This window comes from Malaya genurostris, chromosome 2 (assembly GCF_030247185.1).
Source record: "Malaya genurostris strain Urasoe2022 chromosome 2, Malgen_1.1, whole genome shotgun sequence".
NCBI lineage: Eukaryota > Metazoa > Arthropoda > Insecta > Diptera > Culicidae > Malaya > Malaya genurostris.
In genome coordinates, this window is record NC_080571.1 from 287,682,730 (window position 1) to 287,706,216 (window position 23,487).

The 23,487-nt window shown below is 37.3% G+C and overlaps 1 protein-coding gene across 3 annotated transcripts in view; it reads left to right on the plus strand.

Moving 5' to 3' along the window:
* The window catches only part of LOC131430452 (GATA zinc finger domain-containing protein 7), a 242,298-nt gene that overhangs the window by 121,250 nt on the left and 97,561 nt on the right, over positions 1-23,487 (plus strand). For all 3 annotated transcript variants that reach the window (XM_058595463.1, XM_058595462.1, XM_058595464.1), the window contains exon 3: positions 8,411-8,577. In XM_058595463.1, the coding sequence (XP_058451446.1) occupies positions 8,411-8,577 (167 nt within the window). The remainder of the gene's footprint in view (positions 1-8,410; positions 8,578-23,487) is intronic.

The following is a 23,487-nucleotide window of genomic DNA, read 5'->3' on the forward strand; positions in this document are numbered from 1 at the left end:
ATTTCGATATCTCCGTTAAAAATGGACGGATTTTAACAATCTATGGCTTGTTGGATATCTATTACCGTTCGGAATCTAAGTCTGGAAACATAATCTGTTTTCAAGGTCAAATGTGAAAGATACTGTCGAAAAACTGAAAATTTTGACATAAAACTTTGTATAACTCAAAAGTAAACATCCGATCTCAAAACCATTTAATAGCGTTCTGGGTGACGGGAAGACCTTTCATTTGCAACTAGTTTGATCGAAATCGGTCCAGCCATCTCTGAGATTTCGACCTCTTTGTTGACAACACACATACAGACACACACACATACACACACACACACACACACACACACACACACACACGGACATTTGCTCAGTTCGTCGAGCTGAATCGATTGGTATATGACATTCGGCTCTCAGGGCCTCGGAAAATTTTTCGAAAGTTTGAGCGAATTCTATACCTATTATATATATATATATATATATATATATATATATATATATATATATATATATATATATATATATATATATATATATATATATATATATATATATATATATATATATATATATATATATATATATATATATATATATATATATATATATATATATATATATATATATATATATATATATATATATATATATATATATATATATATATATATATATATATATATATATATATATATATATATATATATATATATATATATATATATATATATATATATATATATATATATATATATATATAAAGGTAAAAATGTCACTCACTTTTCTCGGAGATGGCTTAACCGATTTTCACAAACTTAGATTCAAATGAAAGATCTCATGGTCCCATACAAAGTTCCTGAATTTCATTAGCATCCGACTTCCAATTCCGGAATTACAGGGTGATATGCACCAAAAAGGGGGAAATAATGCATTAAAAATGTGAAAAAAATGTCACTCACTTTTCTCGGAGATGGCTAAACCGATTTTCTCAAACTCAGATTTAAATGAAAGGTTTCACGGTCCTATACGAAGTTCCTGAATATTATTTAGATCCAAATTCTGATTCCGGTAATACAGAGTCATATGCATAAAAAATGTGAAAGTAATACATAAAAAATGTGATAATAATGTCACTCACATTACTCTGGGATGGTTAAACCGATTTTACCAAACTTAGATTCAAATGGAAGGTCTTACATCCCATACAAACTTCATTAGGTCCCATACAAAGTTCCGAAATATCATGCGGATCCGACTTTCGGTTCAGTAATTACAGGGTGATATATACCAGAAATGTGAAAATAATGTCACTCGTTTTTCTCGGAGATGGCTCAACCGATTTTCACAATTTTAGATTCATATGAAAGGTCTTATAGTTCATACTATGTTCCGGTATTTCATTTGTATCCAACTTTTGGTTCCGGAACTATGCATAAAATATGTGAAAATAAAACACCAAAAATGTGAAAATAATGTCATTCGCATTACTCTGAGATGGTTGAACCGATTTTACAAGGTTAGATTCAAATGAAAGGTCTCTTGGTCCCATAGCAAGTTCCAGAATTTCATTTTGATCCTACTTCTGGTTCCGGAATTACAGGATGTGCCAAAACTATGAAAATAATTTCATTCAATTTTCTTGGAGATAGCTTATCCGATTTTCACAAACTGAGGTTGAAGGGCCCTAAGGTCCTATACAAAATTCTGGAATTTTCTATCCTTTTCATATAGAAAAGCTATATGCAGTTACCATGAAAATCGACCTATGATCCTAGGCCTGTAGGGACAAATAGCATATACCAATCGAATCAATTTGTTGTATGTGTGGGCTAACATATATTGTCATTTTTGTTGCTTTAAGATTGCCATCCTAATTTTCACAAACTCAAAGTTCCTGAATTCGTATGGATTCATATGATTTGCTTATGATGCTGATCAAGACGAATAGTTGACAATGTCTTATCAATCATAAACAATTTCTCTTTGTCTTATGAACTTATTCCCGATCAAGCTTTCAATTCCGGAATTATAGTGGATATGTGTAGAAATGATAGTATAAAAAGCGTGTTTCTATACAAGACGATGTAAAAATCAACGGAATCTCTTGAATGAACCATGTATTTCTTCTTTTGTTCAGGCATTGTATTTTGATAGCCGAAATATTTTTTTGATGTGGAACACATCTTTATTAGGGGTGCAAATCAAAAACTACACCTAGAAATGTGGTCAGGTTTTAAACACTTACAGCTCAGTCTGTTTTGTATCAATTATTAATATTATTTCATCATTTTATAGGAAATATTTCTACGTATTGATTTGAATGTTCATAGCCATGCATTTTGAATTGTATATCATTGAAATGATGATTAATAGTTAGCAGTGTCCTATTTTGCCTGAAAAAAATCTCCAGCATACCGGATTTCCCTGCCATAGTCGACGGTTTTGAAGGAGTAAGCGATGTATCAAAGAGAGAGCATCGCTCTGATTGGTCAATCGATGCAAAAGCGAATCTATAAATAGAATAGCATGCTAGAGGTAGGTTGTTGCTAGACAGCAAGACGAAAACGTGCCATAAAACGATTTGAAGCTTTAAGGGCTGATGCCAGTTGTTAGCGTAAAACCGTGTCGCTCGCTGTGCGTATAACATTTCTCTCCATGCTCTCTCGTAAATGTGTAAAATGACTCTCGATGTGGCCAAGAAAGTTTTGATATTTTCGGTTACAAGTTTGACTATATCACATAAAATCCAATAAAGCTACCGCTTGTTTGGCAGCTTTGCTGAGCCGATTTTATTTCTCTCTCATGTTTCGTTACGTTACCAGGATACAAGAGCAGAAATAAATGGTGCCGCCATAGAAACGTACTTACCATTACAAAAATAACATTCACTTAATTTTTATCGCGACAACATATATGTTTTTATGCACTAATCGCATCTAAACTAAATTATCTAGACATTGTCAGAATAGATTTTTGATCCATGCTTTTGAAGGCGAGATATTCAATGAACATGTTGAAAGACGGTGTTTTCAGCTATGCGTGTCTTCCATCAGGAAAAAGACTTTCCCGACCACTGAAGTCAATGAATCATTCTGAAATATTCACAGAATAATCTAAACTAAATTTCTAAGAGATTGTCTGTTGGGTTTTTTGATATTCGTCACCGTTTCTGAGAAAATCAGATTTGAAGCGTGCCCTTTAAAACGCCCTAAAACACACTGGCCTCAGCCCTTAATTGGTATGCTCTGATCTTGTGTCATGCAAGCTCGGAATTCCATGTTATGTCGTTTCCCCATGAGAAATTGACAACTACCTCTGGATAAATTTTGAGTGCTTAAGATTAATTTCTATATTAGATGAACTCGTTTGATAATGAGAAATAGTTTATCGCTTCAACCGAAATCGCAGAATGGTAGAGAAACTTAACGCTAAAAAACTGCTTGCATAAAAAACTTGAACACAAGCTTGGCGAAGAGAAGCTTAATTATCGAAATCGCAAGTATGTACAAAGATATAATTGCATATATTTGGGATAATGGTGTAATTTCGTCGGTCATAAAACAAATGCAATCAAGACAAATGATGTTCGGTGTTGGTTCGGATTGATTGAACTTTTTGATTGTAGATCATTAGAAATTTTGGTCGCCTTGTTCCACATCAACAGCTCGAACAACCCCATGGGGCTGATCCTTGTAGTTTTTTGGGAATACGAATAATATGAGAAAGGCTCCGTCGAGAACGGTGTCTCTGTTTCATTCAACAAGCAAACTTACTATGAAATGAACGAACGAACGAACGGCTCTCGAGAACTAGTTTTTTTTAAAGAAAACTCTGCACCACTGAACGGTTCTTTGAAATGAACTGTTTTGCCCATCTCTAGTCTGCATTAGTCGGTCCAAGTCGCGATGAAGTGGCCAATCCACGTCCAATATATTAGACACCACGGGGTTAAACCGAACTATAATGTTTTTCACAAAAATGAAGAACGAATACAGTAGGGTACCTTTACAAAGACATTCCAAGGATCAAAATTATTGTTGGTTTAGAAGATATTCAAGCTGTGAGGTTTGGCCCCGGTCTCCCCTACATACTCACATACATTTTGGGATTTCGATTACACTAAGGTTTTTTTTTATACTGACAAACTTTGGACATCCACTAAGAACGCATAAATCCACAATAAAAGCCGAAATTCCAGGAATGAGTAGACGAAAAAGTGACAAAATAAGAATCGACCTTCTCCGATTTGAATGAAACTTTGCACATGGCTTCAGTGTGGCAAACCATAAGTTTTGAACCGATTGACCTCTCAATCCGACTCACGACTGATTTTTAAAAAGAGCGTATGTATTTTTGCATTTCACCAAAATTGCCTTTTGTCGTGAATACGACTTACTTTACTATGGGGCGCCTTTTCAAAATTTACTCTCTGAGAAAGTGATAAGTTTTTGATCTCGAATATCTCTTGTCGTATCTAACGTATCAACATTATTTTCGCTACATGCCATCTGAAATATGATCATCAATTTTTGATAACACTTTCAATTGTATGACATAATCACAAATTATTCAAAACTGAAGTTTTCTGAAATGTTTGGTATCAACGAGTATGAAAGAAGCGAACTTACGACGCGTGTTTGCCTTTCTCGTACCCGAGCCGACGGTTTTGATGTAGTAAGCAACATTTCATTTATGCGTTACCTACTGGATAGGTAAAGGAGGTTAACACTTGAAATATTTCGTTCATTCTTGTATGCGCAATTGACTGAATAGGAAGTGAAGCAAATGAATCATTTCGGTTGGTGGAGGTCCACAGCTCAGATTCAGTTCCAGTATCGAGAATTCAGTTCTAGATGCAGAATCAAGCATTCAGTTCTGCTGCATGACGGTTTTTTTTGTGCATTGTTTGCGTCATCCAGCTGCTGGTCGTTTGCATTGGAGAAAAATACAACGAAAAGTGAACAAAGATGGGGAATAGTCAACAAAATCAGCCCTTCAAAGGGCTCTAAATGTTATCTAAAGAACTTTTAGAATTACGTTTCCATTGAAATATGCAAATCGGAAGTGAAAATAATTAGTTTAGTGAAGGTTTACAGTCTTATAGATTCTAATTAGAAAGTTTTCGCATACTTTTCTCGTATTTTTACGTAAATACGTCTCAGTTTACTGTGGAGCGCCTTTCAAGAGTGGCAAGTGGTAAGTTTTTGATCGTGAATATCTTTTATTCCATTTAACATAATTTTCTCTCCACGTATTAAAGATGTGATCAGCAATGTGTGATAGAATTTTCAGTAGCATGAGGTAACCACAGTTCTAAACCTCAGTTCTGAATTCCAGTTCTAGAGCTCACTTCAGGATTTCAGATTAAGAATACAAGATCAGATTTTCTTTTTCTGGATTCCACAATCCAGATCTTAACTTTAATTCCTCGTCCAGAATCCAAGGCCAGAATCGAGTTCCAAAATTCTGAATCTGTACCTGAAACCGAATTTTAGAACTTGATTCTGCGCCTAGATTCTGGAATTGAGATCATTGTCTCGATTCTAGATCTGGGCTCTAGAACTAAATTTCAGAAATGAACACTGGACTTAGATCTGAATTTTGAAACTGAATTCTAAAACTTCAGTCCGAAATCTAGGATTTCAGTGCCGAGCCTGAATCCTGGTCTCGAACCGCAACACAGATTCAGTAATCAGTTCAGCAATCCAGAATTAAGTTCTAGAATTCAGATCCGAAATCTAGCATCAAAATTGAGAATACAGATTCTTTTTTTTTTTTTTTTTTTATTCAAGAATATAATGTTTAAGGCACACTGCTTAAGCTCTAAGATGCCAAGGGCTTTTACTAATTTAAAATTTACGACTAACTTAAAACTAGGGTTGTATCATTAAGTAATGTCATATTTGGGTCGCAGTGGTTGACTTTGGCAGATCCAGCCTTCATGTGGTGATCGGCCGGTGAATTGAATATTTCATGAGAGTCTTCCATATGGCGTTGGTGAATATTCATGTTGGCCGCATTCTTCGGTCCGTGTGGGTCCGCGGAATACAGATTCTAAATTCAATTCTAGCAGTCGGCTTCAAAATTTTGTTCCAGAAACCAAGGTCCAAAATTCAGATTCCTTAATATCAAAGAAACTGAACCATTCATTTTATTCGTATTCACGTCATCCGGTAATGTCTCTGACATTACCTACCCGTCTTTTTTCAAATCGTTGTAACTCGAAAATCGTTACAAATGGCGTTCAGGAAGAAGTTGTAGGGAATCGATTGGGCACTCTTAAAAAATATACACTGAAAATAAAACCTTAAATATAATTAAAAATTATTCATGTACATGTAATAATTGTAGATATAGCAAGCAAATAAACAATTCATGAAAATATATAAAAAAGGGTGTTATAATTAAATATCCAAGTATCTCAAGAAAGGCTACTTTTAGAAGAAAGGATATCATGAACAAATTTATTGCCTTTAACCTGTAGAATAATATTCTACTGTTTAAATGATTATCTTTCAACGAGAACTTGAAATTTCGAATATATCTGTAAATTGTTTTAGCTGTAACTTCTTCATTTTTCAAAAGGCACGGATGGGATAGCCATCAATCTGTAGGTTTTAACAAGAGCTTTAAAATAAAATTATCGAAAAAAAAATCGAAACCCTGATTTTTTTAATTTAATTTTTTTGGTTCATTTTGAAATTATTGAGAAAAAAAATCAAAAAAAATTTTCAGTGTATATTTTTTTAGAGTGCCCAATAGATTCCCTAGAACTTCTTCCTGGACGCCATTTTTGTACGATGAACGGTTTCCGAATTACAACGAGACCCGTAAACTGTTTTAGCTGTAACTTCTTAATTTTTCAAAAGGCACGGATGAGATAGCCATCAATCTGTAGGTTTTAATAACAGCTTTAAAATAAAAATTATAAAAAAAAATATTAAAACCATGCTTTTTTTATTTGACTCTTTCGGATTATTTTGTAATTATTGAGAAAAAAAATCAAGCAATTTTTTCAGTGTATATTTTTTTTAGTGTCCAATCGATTCCCTACAACTTCTTCCTGAACGCCATTTTCGTACAATTAACGGTTTCCGAGTTACAGGCAATTTTAAAAATGGCGTTCCATCCAAATCGGAGAAGGTCGATTCTGATTTTGTCACTTTTTCGACTACTCATACTTGGAATTGCTCTAGTGTAAAAACGCTCTGCACTGACGAGTCGAAACTGACGAGACGAGACGTAAAGAACAGTGAAATTGGTTATATGTGCTTAAAGCACAAAAATGGCATTTAGCCAAACATCTAAATAACCAAATTATGTGGTTGGCCAGTTCAGTCGCCTATTCGTCTCCTTCAGGACGTCATAAAAAGACGTTGCGCTTCGGTGCAATATAAAAAAAATGTTCCGCTAATAGCGCTTACTTTACGTCTGCTCAGCGGTTCGAATTGAATTGTCCAAGTCAATTGGAACTGCTCTGCACTGACGAATCGAAGACGAAACGTAAAGAATAGTGAAATCGGCTTTAAGCCAAACCCCTAAATAGCCGTAAATGTATTTCAAATACATGTTGGTCCCGTTTGCAAATAGAATAATGCTGATGCTGCTTCACCTACTTAACGGAAAGACGACAGCTCAGCAGACTCTTTCGTATATGTCACAAAATATTCGATTTGAACGGTTATAAAACTTGACATTTGCTCTAACATACTTAGTTGAAAGAAACGATTTTTTATAAAACCATATGAATTTTCTTCAAAATTGTGTATACGAAAAATCCAATTACATAACGTCAACCAGACAAACCTAAATTTGTTAATGTATCATTAAAATTCGTAGAATAACTTATCTTAAAATCACATTCTTTACGCATACCCAAAAACAGGCAAATGGAAATAAGTTCCGAAAAATGTGACTTTTAGAAGATCCACCACCATCGAACGTCTCGATACGCCCTTTCGGTAAAGTCACGCTAAAGTGTATGGTGTAAATTACCGGTTGAATTCGAGGTGCGCTCTCGCCACGTCCGCTCCTCGTTGAATCGTAGTTCATTATTCATACGGCGCTCATTTACATATAGAGCCCGGGTTCGGCTGGCCGATTGTGATTAGGTTGTTTCGTCGTTGGGCTAACCGGAGGAAGAGAAAGAGGACGCGGGGATAGGAGGACGCGCTAACTGTCGGCTGGCTGAAAGGCAAGGGGCGTAGCGAATCTAAATGCGCTCACCTGTTTTGGGCCACTGCCCTTCGGAGTGCGGCGCGCACGTTTGCTAATTGTCAGGTTTTTTTTCTTCAAGTTTAATTATTTAAATTTTATATCTTCGATTGAGATCCCGAGTTCACCCACCAGGAAAAAAATATGATAATCGAGAGAAAAACCTAACCTACAACTTTTTCCTTCCTTTCGGCATTCGTTTCAGACATTAACGATCGGATCATCGCCATGGGCTACCCGGCGGAGATGCTGGAAGGAATCTACCGCAACAAGATCGAGGACGTGCAGAGGATGCTAGATAAGAACCACGCGGGACACTACAAAGTCTACAACCTCTGCTCGGAGCGAAGCTACAACCACGAGCGCTTTCCGGTAAGTAAACCCGAAAAAAAAAATTGTACTCATTTTTCTCTTCCTCATTGCCTTCGACCGTCGTCGCCTTACGGACGTGGGTAATTTAGTACCGATAACCTTGGTCCACTTTGTGCTAATGTTTGTTGTGTTTTCCACCTCGGTCTGGAACGGACTTTTTTATTTGCATATTTGAACACCGCCGAAGTGCAAACTTTGATACGGCGAGGACGCACTTATGTTTACCCCTACAATAATTTGGTCGATCTAACACGAGCCTGTGTCTCGCTGTGCGTTTCGTTGGCATGCAGGGTCACTCTCGGAATATTGCAATAGAATGCGGCTGTTCGATCGGTGGTTCCGGATCACGTTGAGAAGTCATAGCTTTGCAAGAAATAAAGACTGCCCTAGAAAGTGTGGACGACGGTGCGTAGTTTGCTGTGGAACAAAAACAAACGTGTTGGATACTTGAATTTCATTGCATATGCTGTTAATAATAGACTATCACAACATATCGGAACATTCTTAACATTTGCTATCTAGTGATTCTAGTTGAACCTAACTGGAGCACCTTCTTGCGAACGTTCATGACTAGATTCAGTACAGACTTCTTGGCGGCATGTTTATTCGATTGTTTTAAACTGTTAAATAGTTTCAGCTGCCGATACATATTTCCTAAAATGTTGATTTGTCAATGTCCACATTTTTTCAAGTAGTCGAATTCTCATAAAAAAACAGCTGCATCATTGTGGATTCGAATCGTCGTTTTTTTGCAAATATTCATTGATGTATATTTCCCTTTTCATCAAAGCAGTGGTTCCGAAGGGTTTCGAAGTTGTACCGCAACTACAGACCGTAGCTTTCTTACCAATTGGTTTGATTTGAGTCGATGTCTCGAACTGGTTCAATACTTGCCCTCGTGGCCCTGACAAGGATTTGTAATCAAGTTTTACGTATGCTTTGTCGTCCATTATTATACAATTCGAATCCCGGGTAAGCATCACATCGTAGAACTTCCGAACTTTGGACCTGATCGATGCTTCTTGTTTCGGGCTGCATTTGAATGCTGGTGCTTCCTTTTGGTTCAAAAATTCAAATGTTCTATAGCACAAGGAACATTTGACTTTTAAGTGTCAACTTTTCTGGAAACATCTCGCAATGAAACCTCTTTCTCCTACTCGAATACCTACATCCATTTTTTGTTATTTTTCTCAGTGACAGTCCGGGCTCTTTATATCATTTGTGGACAATATTTTTATATTTTTGTCCTGAAAGTCCACGCATTTTGAAGCAAACATGATGGAAACAAATAAACGGCTACATATGTGGTGAGAGAAATGTGTAAATAATTGCACACCGTCATAATAATTGATCCTTGCGAAATGGAAGCGGTTTTCAACTGTGTCCATACATTCTGGGACAGTCTTTAACTGGAAATAATCTGTAATTTGCGACTCAATTTGATTCAGGTTTGCGAATTTTTGAAGCAGCATGCTTGGAATTAAAATACTATCTGGATTGTGAAATTTTCTGAATTCTTATCATTACTGGAAAACGATTTTAAATCGGACAATACCACGTACCACATGGATCACTACGTAAACGGAACCGCAAAACTACCTTATTTTGAGTAGTTTCCACCTAACTTTAAGGTTCCGTTCACTAACCAAATTGTAGGTAAAAAAACATATACTGAAAAGTGAGTCATATTTATTTACTAGTAAGTTGTATTTATACACACTTCGAAAAAACCTTGTGTTTCTACATCTTATTAGATGCACATGAATGCAGCGTTGTAGTTTACGCAAATTTACGTGGAACAACTTTTTAATATTGTGTCTAAAACTCCATGACATAAAATTCATTGAAATAGAAAAACATGAATACCGCCGCGCGACTTGAACCGAGAATCATTGAATCACAAAGTAAGTGTGTTAATCGATTGAGCCACAGAAGCACACATCTGCCTGGATGAGAAAAGGTGCCGTTAAATGGATACAATCGCACCTGCTAGCAGAACGCAAGTTACAGTCGAAACCAGTAAAATTAATGCTAATCTAACATTAAGTCATTACAAATGAAATTTTCCGTCATTTGACAAATTAGGTCTTTATGAATTAAATCATATGAGCGATTAAGTCACCTATGAAATTCAAAGTTTTTTGGTGTGTAGTCGAATTTACTCTATTTCAGGTTGAATACGGTTCACTTAGTTTTAGCTTATTGAACGAAACTCTCGCTCTTGGGTGATTTTGTTTTGCCAACAGTGGAAAGTGCAAATGGAAAACGAGATTCAAAACAACTCAAAATTAAGTGAATAGAATGTTTAATTTTCCGTGAACACAAATTTTTTGAATAACTGTCAACCCGACCATGAACAGTCAATGGCAGTATAAAACGAGCCACGAAATCGAACTGATCGAACGGAAAAATAAATGTGCAAAATTAAAATATGCGAAAAAATTACCCGAAGGAAAAACTCCACAATCCACAACGTTCTCAATATCGTGGACATACCCTACCATTCAAGCTACTCTGGTATATGGAAGAGCACATTCTCTAAAGCATTTCGATAAAGTAAAGGTTCGATTACTTCCTCGAGACGAATTATGCTCATTTTACTTTTTGTTGACAGTGGTAGGATGCATGAACTGTGCATTAAAAAACTCATTTGGAGGTTGGACACAACTATTTTATTTTATTTTACGTTTCGTCTTAGACCCATCACTGCATTAGCAGTTAACATAACCGCGAGGTGGTATTGGCAGTGTTTCATCATAAACTGCTAATGAATTAACGAGTGTAAGACGAAACGTAAAAGTAAATTAATAATTACATTTATGGTCAATTGTTGCTTTATTTCATTTAAATGGCCAACGTTTCGAAGATCTATTCCTTCATCTTCAGGGCATCTATGAATTGTCATTCAAAAATAAATCGTAAATGATTCACATGTTACAATATTATACAAAAGTTTTAAAACACGACAACTACAAATATTCTTCATCAAGTAAGCTGCAACGTACAAAATATCTAACTATTCTACACAAAAGAAGCATAAATAAGATATACAAACACAAATTTTACAATGTCATAATAAGGGTTATGCGAAATTGGGAGGAATTTCAAAACGGTTTTGGATTGTTGAAGATTAATTTTCATTTGAATTAGGTGTGCTCGGTCCGTAATATGAAAATTTCAATTTCCTGGGCTTAGGATGGTGAGACGTAGAGTACGTTTTACCGCTTGGTAGATGAGAGTAAGAGTCTATTTATACTTCTTATAATATTAGAAAGATGAACTAAATCATACCACACTAAGATCGATTGCTTGCGATACTTTGTGGTTTTGAATTGATCTTCAACTAGAAGCCAGTAACCGACCATAAATCGACTTTTTTTTACTTGGTCTTCGATAAGAAATTAATTGTGAATCTCGCGGAATCGTAGTTGTTTTCTAACTCAGGCATAGGTTTCATTTGCGGATCGTAGATCGTAGTCGCTAATTGAAGCTAGTGTCTTTAGAAAACAACAAATCACGTGGACTACATCATCTTAAAATCAAACACCTAGTAGTTTGAGTGCATGATAAGTGTTGTTCTCTTCTAGATTGCGTTGTAGAATACTTGATACATTCTCAGACATTCGTTCGTTACATTCATTCAGGTCAATTTAGAATTATTCTTCGACTCATATTGAGCATAGAAGGGATACGACAAGTAGTATAACATAGCAAAAATTAGTGGAAGACACCACTTATCAAGCAAAAAGGAATAGGTATACTGTCAGGAAAACAGGAAACTACCACATTTTCCACTCGACGGAAGTTCTCGCTGTAAAGACTGTACCAGAAAGTATGGATGCACTTTGATTTCGCTATAAATAATTCACAAGTGTTAGATATTCAAATTTTATTCGATATACTGATAATATTAGACTACAACAACAGAATATTATTCTCAACATTTGCTACTTAGCCATTGTAGACTAGCTGGCGCACCTTCTTGCGAACGTTTATCATTAAATTGCGTACAGACTTCTTGGCGACAAGTTTTGACACTTTTTTCCAATTTTTTTTGAACTATTGAATGGTTTCGGCTGCCGAGACATGTTTCCTAAGATGTGCCTTCGTTAATGCCCAAAATTTCTCAATTGGTCGAAGTTGTGGGCAATTTGGTGGATTCATGTCTTTTGGGACGAAAGTGACATTTTTGGTTGTATACCATTCTACCGTTGATTTCGAGTAGTGGCAAGAAGCAAGATCTGGCCAGAAGACAACAGGATCTTTGTGGCTTCGAATCATGGATAGAAGTCGTTTTTGTAAACATTCCTTGAAGTATATTTCGCTGATCATTGAAGCAGTGGTGATGAAGGGTTTCGAATTTTACCGCAGCTGCAAATTGCTTGCCAGACCATAGCTTTCTTACCAAATTTTTCTACTTCAATCGATGTCTCGGACTGGTATAACACTTGCCCTTCTCGCACCGTATAATATTGTGGTCCCGGCAAGGATTTGCAATCGAGTTTCACGTAGGTTTCGTCGTCCATGATTATGCAGTTCAAACTTCCAGCAAGAATCGTATTGTACAGCTTTCGAACCCTCGGCCTGAACGACGCTTCTTGTTTCGGATTACGTTTTGGTTGTTTCTGCTTCTTATAGGTTCAAAGATTCAAACATTCTTTAGCACGAAAAGCATTTGACTTCGAAGTGCCCACTTTTTTGGCCACATCCCGAACTGAAACCTCCTTCTTTTGCTCGAACGCCTTCAGTATACGTTTATCCAACTGAGGGTTAGCAGGACCTTTTTTTCGACCCGTTTTCGGTTTATCCTCAAAGGTGTTATCCTCACCGAACTTCCTGATTGCATTTCGCACGACTTTTTCACTTACTGCTCCCATTTTTGTTATCTTTCTCAATGACAGTCCGCGTTCAGTGCACCATTTGTTCACAATTTTTCGACGTTGTTCTGCTGAAAGTCCACGCATTTCGAAACAAACTAATGAAAACGAATAAACAACTGCACAAATGGTTAGAGAAGAGTGTAAACAACATGACGCAGCCCTAAAAATTGACAGATTCTGAACCATTGCGAAGTGGCAGCGGTTTTTGGTTGCGTTCATACTTTCTGGTGCCAAATGTCTTTGAATTACATGAAACGTAAAGATTGTGTGTTATCCGAAAAAAAAAATTTTCAATTTGTCTCTGAGATTTGAGAATTTTGAGATTTCTGAAAAAAAATATAAGTCGATTTACAAATAGAAATCGGAATGACACTAGATCTCGACGTTTTAGAAAATTCTAAGGCATTCGGCATCAAAAAATTTTTCCGATTTAGGAAATCCCACATGTTTCATCCGAGAAAGCCGATTGAAATAATTTTTTATATGACACTAAATCTCGACGTTTAATGCAATTCAAATAATAAAGAATTGGTTTCGGAAATTCATGCGAAAATCCATTCTACAATTTCCAAAAACTTCAGTAATCCTGATGGTGTCTGTGAAACGGAGCCCACTGGATTATTGCCTTTTCTTGTGTTCCCGAATTGGTTTGTGAATTTGACAAACCAGGAGGAAAAGTTGTTGGTTTTAAATTTGGCTTTTTAGATTTAACACGGGGATCTTTTTTTGAAGGTGTAATTTTAAGTTTCTATTTTGGTATTTTTTGGTTTGGTAATCTCCTCTTAACAGACCCTTGAGGAGTGACAAACGAGGTATCTTCACTATTTCCGTCAGAGTCAGACGATACCTCTGGCTCCGCAAGATTTGAAAAACCCTGAAAGCTCTGTTCCCAAATTAAATGATAATCATATTTGTTATTGTAAAAATGAAGTTTTGAATGTTAATTGTAGCTTTATTTTCAAAAAAAGAATAGACAGCACAACAGACAAGAACGGCGGGAGCTTCCGGATCGGAGTTCGATTTTTCTAAAAATGAAAACTAATCATTTCGCCACAGTTGTGAAACAAGAAAGCTGCATTCAAATTCCTGGGTAATGGCTTGAAATCCATCCATGTTAGCTAGCTGCCTTTTTTCCCTTCGTCACTAGGTCGGCTTTTGTGACAGGCAGATCCACACGATGACTTCCTTGTTCGAGTCCGGAGACACATCAGCAGCTGTCATCATCATCACAGTACAGTGCACTCAACCAGTGTCAGCCGTTGGTTGGTGTCATTTCATTAACCCCCACCCGGCTCGTAAGCGTAATTCCAGTGAATCTTTCCTCAAACAAAAACGTGCATCACATCACATCACATCACAGTAAGCCTCCTCTCGCTAAAATGGAATCACGGGGAGACCAAATTATGCAACGTTGTATCAGTATTTAACTTGCAAATTTTTTCCCCCTTCGCGTGATTACAAGCAATTTCAGCAAAATCTACACACGAGTTCAAAAGTAGCTCAGCTCGCCCGTAGCTGACAGCCGGGTTCCGCCGTTGCTAACCGGGGATGGCCGGCCGCCGCCGCCGCCGCCGTGTTGCGTTGCGTGCATGCTTCAGTTCTTCAATCACTACCACCAGCCGTTGTGACGTGTCCGTTATCATCAGCGGTGGTATCATCAGCATTGGTTCTCCCGTCGGTGACAGTTTGCTGTGTGTATGCAACATGGGATGGATATTCGAAAATGTCATTTTTATGCGATTTTAGACCGAGCCCATTATTCCTATAGTATATGCGTTTCAACACTAGCTAGTGGAAAAATTAGACGTGAATAAAATCGTCAATCTACGTTTCGGGCATCCCCATGTCGGCTGGCCGGCCGATGTCAAACGATGGAACACGCTTTTCCAATTTCTCATATGAAATCATGCTGCGGTTATAGTTGCTATGCGCTTTCCCCACCGCGCGCCGCGCCCTGCTTCTCTTTGTGTCCACAGTCGAAACGGCGGCCGGGGCACAGCTGTTTGATATGACGAGACGGCACAGGCGAACGCGATGAGATCCCCCCGTATCGGAGTAGACTACTACTATTCGTCACACATGTACACATACACACACACTGGGCAAACGTGCGAAACCGGGCTTTTGGTTCACATCTGGAACAGCTGACAGGCACTCGGAACACGAAGCAGATTATAACAATGGCCTTTTAAACAGTTTAGTAGATAATAGATTAAGATAAAAAAAAACGCCCCTCAGGTTGGCGAAGTACCGATTGCACCGATAGCCGCGGCACCGAGTCAGTCGGAGCACAACTCCGGAATCGTGATCGCCATGTTATCATTATATCGTTGTATGAGCGATTGCTATTATTAGCTGCTGCTGCAGTTGCTGCTGCCGTGGGTGGTGGACGAAGAAAAATCGACGGCGATGGCGGGGTGGACGAACGAACGTAGGAGCATCGTTAATAATTAAGATCTCGGTTGATGGAAATGATGAGTTCTTTGTTACCGATGCGACACGGCGGCGGTCTACGCGATATCACCGACGACCGAGGATCACCCGAACAACGAAGGGTACAACAAACGCTACTGGCTTGCCACAGGGCTAGTCCTTTGTGTCTGTACGCGTACAGACCAACCGACCAGACAATGCCATTATTTCCATTTGACTTGATAAGAACCGTGGTTTTGAGTTAATGGTTACTAATGCTTTGATGACAACTTCGTCACGTACGGACCGGACCCGACCGGATCGAGCGGACAAATGGAAGAGAACCGCAAACAGATATTCGCCCGCGATGCGTACATGTTCGAAATTAATTACGACTATTGCATCGAAACGATGACAAATGTCATCGCTGCTCGTTGTTTTAATGTGAAACATTGATCCTTAAATTAAGGTACGGATGCAGCATAAAGACTGTACTCAAATAAAGTACAACAGACAAAAATAATCACCAAAAATTCATTTCAAGTCGAATATATTTTTAAACTCTCAGAAGCGTAAAGAAATATTCTAGATACTCTATTTTATATTAGGTGATTTTTTCGGCATATTAATAACATTACTAACATCACTGGTTACGTGTAGTGGTACGATGCTAAATCCAACCAAAATGAAGTGTCATCTGTGTTGGAAGTAGCCCTGTGCGCCGATCAAAATTGTCAACATCGGCGGCTAAAGCGTGTTTTTGACCAATGGCGGCTGCTAATCGACGTGATGTCTTTTCCGGAAAGTATCGGCGGCGGAGGCGGCGTGATTCGGCGTAATCTATATATATAAAAATGGATGTAAGTTTGTATGTTTGTAACGCGATAACTTCGGAACTACTGAACGGATTGCCACCAAACTTGGCACAGGTACTTCTTGCATTTCAGAGATGGTTTAGGGAGTATATTTATATGGGAGGGAGCGTAGCAAGTGTCATAAACAAAGGGGGGGTCATGGAAAAATTCACATAACTTGACAAGAATCGATACGTTTTGAAGACCGTAGAACCATTTTGCATACCTTAGATATGACTATATGGGGGGGTGGATGTAGCAAGTGCCTTTAAATAGGGGGGTGTAATGTTTAAAACGGCATAATTCCGAAACTACTGAACGGATTGCAACCAAACTTGGCACAGATACTTCTTGCTCTTCTGAAATGGTCATAAGGATATTTTAATGGGGGAGAGAGCGTAGTAAGTGTTCTTAACAGGGGGAGGTCATGAAAAAATTTGTCTAATTTGACGAGAATCGATACTTTTTTAAGACCATAGAAACATTTTGCATATATTAGATAAGATTATATGGGGGGTGGATGTAGCAAGTGCCTTTAAAAAGGGGGGGGGGTGTAATGTTTGTAATGGCATAACTCCGGAATCACTGAACGGATTGCTATCAAACTTGGCACATGTACTTCTTGCTCTTCAGAGATGGTCATAAGCGTATTTTTATGGGGGGAGAGAGCGTAGCACGTATCATAACCAAGAAGGGGTCATAAAAAAATCCACATAACTTGATGAAAACCGATATTTGTTGAAGATCTTAGAAACATTTTGCATACCGTAGATATAATTTAATGGGAGATGGATGCAGCAAATGCCTTTAAAAAGGGGGGTGTAATGTTTGTAATGGCATAACTTCAAAACTACTTAACGGATTGCTATCAAACCTGGTACATGTACATCTTGCTCTTCAGAGATGGTTATATGAATATTTACATGGGGGGAGGGAGCGTAGCAAGTGTCCTTAACAAAGGTGATCATTAGACAAATTATCTAATTTGGCGAGAATCGGTACTTTTTGAAGACCACAAATACTTTTTGCACAACTTAGATATGATTATAAGGATATTCTGTGGGGAGAGGGTGTAGTAAGTGCCTCTTAAAAAGGAGTGTAATGTTTTTAACGGCATAACTCCGGAACTATTGCACGAATTGCTATAAAATTTGGAACAGTTATTTCTTGCTCTTCAGAAATTGTCATAAAGGTGTTTTTATAGGAGAGGAAGCGTAGCAAGTATCATTAACAGGAGGGGCATTTAAAAAGGGGGGTGTAACGGTATAGCTCTGACACTACTGAACGGATTGCTATCACACTTAGCATAGCTGCTTTTTGCTCTTCAGAGGTAGTTGTAAGGGTATTTTTATGGGGGAGAGAGCGTAGCAACTATCCTTAACAGGGGTCATGAAAAAAAAATTCAATTTGACGAGAATCGATACTTTTTGAAGACCATAGATACTTAAGGTATTCGTGTGGGGTGGATGTAGTACATCCCTCTAAAAAAGGAGATGTAAAATTTGTAACGGCGCAACTCCGGAACTACTGAACGAATTGCTATCAAATTTGACACAAAGAAGCTCTTCAGAAATGATCATTAGAACATTTTCAGAGGAGAAAGTGTGTAGGAAGTGTCATTAACATGGGGGGAGAGGGTCAATGACGAAATTTGAAGAGAATCGATATTTAGACTAGAAGGCTTTATTTTCAAATTTTTTTTTGAAATAAATTTTCAAGTCCCATTTTTTATAAAACAAGAGAGTGGCAAGAATTTAAAGGTCGAATTTTTCTTTAAATAATTTAAAAAGATCTGGTTCCATTTTGTCGGGGAATTCAAAGAACTAAGGGAAAATAATCTTTGTCTACCTATGAACGTGAGTGTATTCAAGTCTCAGCATGTACCAAAGGTGGGAGTCGATATTTTTTGAAAAGCACAGATACTTTCTATACTACTCAGGGTAATCATGAAGGAGTTCACTGACAAAAAGGAAGTTAAATAAAAATAGATTATATGGTTATTTAGAGTGTGAGAGAGTGGGGTAAGTGCCCCGACTTGGAAAGTGAAAGGGAAAATTGATCAGGTTTTACGAAAAATTGGTACTTCTTCACGAGTACAGTATATTTCTAGCAACTAAGTGAGCTTCACAAAAATATTCACAAGAGGAAGGAGAAATAAGTATTCTCAACATTGATCTGAATTGACGAAATCATACAACCAATGTACAATTTTATTATGTAAATTGAAAAAACTGTCGACTCAAGGTAATGAAAATAAGTTTACAACAATACAATCCCTGATGAACGACCAAAATGGTTAAAACCTTGGTAAAATAAATTATATAAAAACGTCATTCTATAGTACGAATGTAGTTATGATGTTAAACAACCTTACGTTATAAAATAATCATTATCAGATGGAAAATTTTGAACAATTCATGATGTCATAAAATTTTTATAAAGAGGAGGGAGTTGCACGTGATTATATCCATGGAAGATCGATTGTGACAAGGAAGTACGGAAGTACGTTAAAGCACATATAGATATGAAACTCGGAGGTTACTAAGAAGGTATTTATAGAGAGAACGGTGTTTTAAGTGTTCCTAACAAAAGGATTCAGATATAAAACTGACCCAATTTGTCGAGAATACCATGAAAATTATGATTATTGTGAGTTCTGAGATGGGACACTGATCATTCGCAATCTGAATATGAATATGAATATTTTTTTCGGCCTTCCCTTCATGAAACATTTCCGAGCAACGCCGGGTAATTCAGCTAGTCAATTATAAACATAGTCGGTGTTGAACAGTCGTTCGCACCGCACACGTATGGCTCTTGGCTCCTGGAAATTTTTTGTGGCTACCTAGAGTTTCATTGATTCAAGGCGTCAGTCTTTTTCAAGGCTACCTGAATCACTAACAGTCTTTTTAAAGACTAACAATTAGTCAGCATTTCTCAAGGCTATACAAAGAGTGATATTCTAATGTAATCAGTCTTTTTCAAGATTAAGAAAATAATCAGCCTGTTTTAAGGCTAGCTATTCAAAGAACTATTCTTCGAACTAATCAGTCTTTATTAGGACTACCACAAAATCAGTCTTTACCAAGACTTTTCCAAACTATGAGCCTAATCGAAGACTAATTTAGCCTAGTTAATTTAATTCAAATTTCATTCATTTCAAAAATGCCTGCGTCCAACCGGAAAGGCAACAAGCCTAGGGCTAAAAATAATTCAATACGGAATAAATCACAATCCATTATTCAACATTTTTCTAATAACATTCACGATCTTATAGAATCTGAATGTAAAAATAAAAGACAACGGACGGACTTCTCTTTCGTTGATCCTATGCCGTGCTATGAGCATGAACTTAACGAGGCACCCCTCACCGATGATAACGCAAATAGGTGAATAATTTGTTGCAAATTTGTTGCTAATTAGTTACGGTAATTCTGAATTTGTTGCTTAATTAGCAACAAATTATTTACTAGGCTTTGATTTGTTTTGAAGCATATTTGAAAGTAAGGCTTCGCTAACTTCATATGAACTTAGCGAGGTACTCAAAAAAAAATTTAGCAACACATTCAAAATTATCGTAATTAATTTGCAACAAATTATTTACTAGGCTTCGATTAGTTTTGAAGCATATTTGGAAGGAAGGCTTCGCTAACTTCATATGAACGTAGCGAAGTACTCGAAAAAATAAAAAAAAAATTGAGCAACAAATTCAAAATTACCGTAACTAATTAGCAACAAATTATTCACCTGTTTATGTTATCATCGGCGAGAGGTGCCTCGCTAAGTTCATACTCATCAATATTTACGAGATTCTTCCTGAATTTGATTGTAGCGACATAGAAGAAACAACAATCTATGCTTCCAGTGACGGCGATGATTTCCAACTTCAGAGCATTCCGTACTGTGCTTTCTACCTTTCTCCCGGAAGTAAAAGTCTCATTTCAAATCGAACGAAGAGGACATTTTTCGGATCGTTTGAAATTGGTTTGATCTTCGATACTCGTATTCTAATACAACGCATGCTAGGAAAATTTTAATTTTAATTTTAAGTGGATACCAAATAAATATTCAAAAACCATTTCAATTTTCGAAACTGTTTACTTCTAAAAGCAAAACAAAACTTTGGTTTTAAAATCTTTTTGTAGAACTTGACACTCTATTTCAATAAATGAAAAGTTCCGGGTCTCTCACAGAAAGTCTCACCAAATTTCATGAAAATATATCCACTATTGTTTGAATAACAGCTGATCGTGATAGACGAGTGGCAGTTTTCTTCAAGTTATGAAAAAAGACGCACCAGCGCATTCATGCATAAACGCAACGGTGGAAATTAAATAATTGGCGATACGGATTGGCTCGCCATCCCCCTTATTCACCAGACCTGCCCCTCAGCGATTATTTTTTATTTCCAAACCTGAAAAGGAATGCAATTTTTGTCGAATGCTGAGCTCATTGCAGAAACGGAAGCCTACTTTTATTTATTTATTTATTTGTTTATGGAGCAAGGGAAAAGCCCGATGGAGATGAAATTTGGTAATCTCTCTCTCCAGCAGGCATAAAACCTTCTCATTATTTGCATCAACAGATTACAATGATCCAACAGATACATTTGGACTTATTACTAACAATTGAAACTAACAATTAAAACTAAATCTATAATCCTATAACTAATTGATGACGCTAAGCCTTACATGGCAGTAATAGTACTCTTGCTTAAAAGTGAGTGAGAATAAAAGAATGGGAATGTATACAAGAGTTGGTGGAGAAGGTGGTAGACGAGCGTGGGCTAGCAACTGTGTTAGAATCGGCATGAAGATCTAATTAGTGACCAGAAAGATGGTGGAAGGCAGAGAAAGCGACGGGATTAGAATCGGCATGTAGATCTAATTAGTGATCGAAGAATGCATGGTGAAAGACAGAGAGAAAGAAGAAATGACGACCGGGTTAATTTCGGCTGGCGAATCTAGTTAGTTTCCAATGGAGAATGGTGGAGAGGAGTGGGGGTTGAACGAAAATACAACAATGTATGTATGCATGTATGTGGAGCAGGGTAAAGCCCACTGGAGTTGAGAATTTTTAAACCTCTGCCTCCAGTAGGCATAAAACCTCCTCATCTTTGTACCAATCTTTGATTCTAAAACTAACATGATAAGTGACTAAGAAACAATCGTTTGATTACATTTCGAGATACATGAAAATCGAAGACATTATATAAGTTAACGAATAAACGACACATAACAATAGTAAATGGTTCATTGAATCCATAGTTTGTTCTGGCGGAAGGTAATCTTAAAATGGGGTGATAACGCAGACTACGACGATGAATGTCGAAATTAATTAACTGTAAGAGTTCGGGACAATCGATACGTGATTGTAACAAATCGGCTATAAAAATTGCTTTTGAGACATTCCTACGAACAGATAATAGATCCAAGCCTATAAGTTTACAGCGATCTTCGTAACTAGGTAGATTTGCAGGGTCGTTCCATGGTAGATTGCGTAGAGCAAACCGAACAAATTTTCGCTGGATAGCTTCGACGCGCTCATCGTCGATTTGATAGTAAGGTGACCAAATAATAGCGCCATATTCAAGCGTCGAACGGACTAGTGCACAATATAATGCCTTAAGGCAGTGTATATCGACAAAGTTTTTGGTTACGCGAAAAATAAATCCTAGAAGCTTTGAAGCCTTGGAAATCATATAATCAATGTGGTTTTTTAAGTTTAACTTGGCATCAAGAATAATTCCTAAGTCCTTTACAAATGATTCGCGTTTCAGCATTTTTCCCGTAATGTTGTATTCGTATCTTATAAACGAGTGTTTGCGAGAAAAGGAAATAACAGAGCATTTAGAGGCGTTTAATGCCATTCTGTTTATTTGACACCAATTGGCGAATGAATCAAGCTGTGATTGTAGAAATATTGTGTCTTCTTGAGATTTAACTTGGTAATATAGCTTGAAATCGTCAGCAAAGGACAGCTTACAGCATTTAAGCAAAAAATTGATCTCATTAAGGTATAGTAAAAATATAAATGGTCCCAAATGACTGCTCTGGGGGTTGTCGGGTGTCGTCGAGCAGTTTCCAATTTTTACAGACATTTTGCGACCAGTTAAATATGAATGGAGCCAGTTCAATAAGGATCCATTGAAACCGAGCCTATCGAGCTTAGCTACTGTTATTTGATGATTTATCTGGTCGAAGGCTGCGGAGAAATCTGTATAGATTGCGTCAACTTGGAGACGTGCTTCAAGAGAACGGATGATAAAATATGTGTAGGAGAGTAAATTCGTTGAAGTTGAACGATTGGGCATAAAACCATGCTGAGTTTCAGAGATGTAGTTACTGCAATTGTGAGTGATCAAATCCAGGACAATAATTTCGAGTAACTTGGAGAATGCGCATAATGCCGCAATCCCACGATAATTGGAAGCGTCAGACTTATTTCCTTTCTTGAATACTGGAAAGCTATATGAACTCTTCCAAATATCAGGAAACGTTCCTGAGGTGAGTGATGAGTTGAATAGCAGTGAGAGTGGGACTAAAAGGCTTCTCGAACACTTTTTTAGCACTATTGAAGGAATACCACCTGGTCCAGCGTTCGAAGATGACTTCAGCTTGACGCACGCTAACTCAATCATAGAAGTCGATATGATAGGATGAGGGCCGATAGGAGAGCGGTGCGGAACATTGTTGATGGCTTCAGAGATTTGATGATTAGATAGAGTTTCGTCGGAGCAAACACTGCTGAAGTGTTTCCGGAAG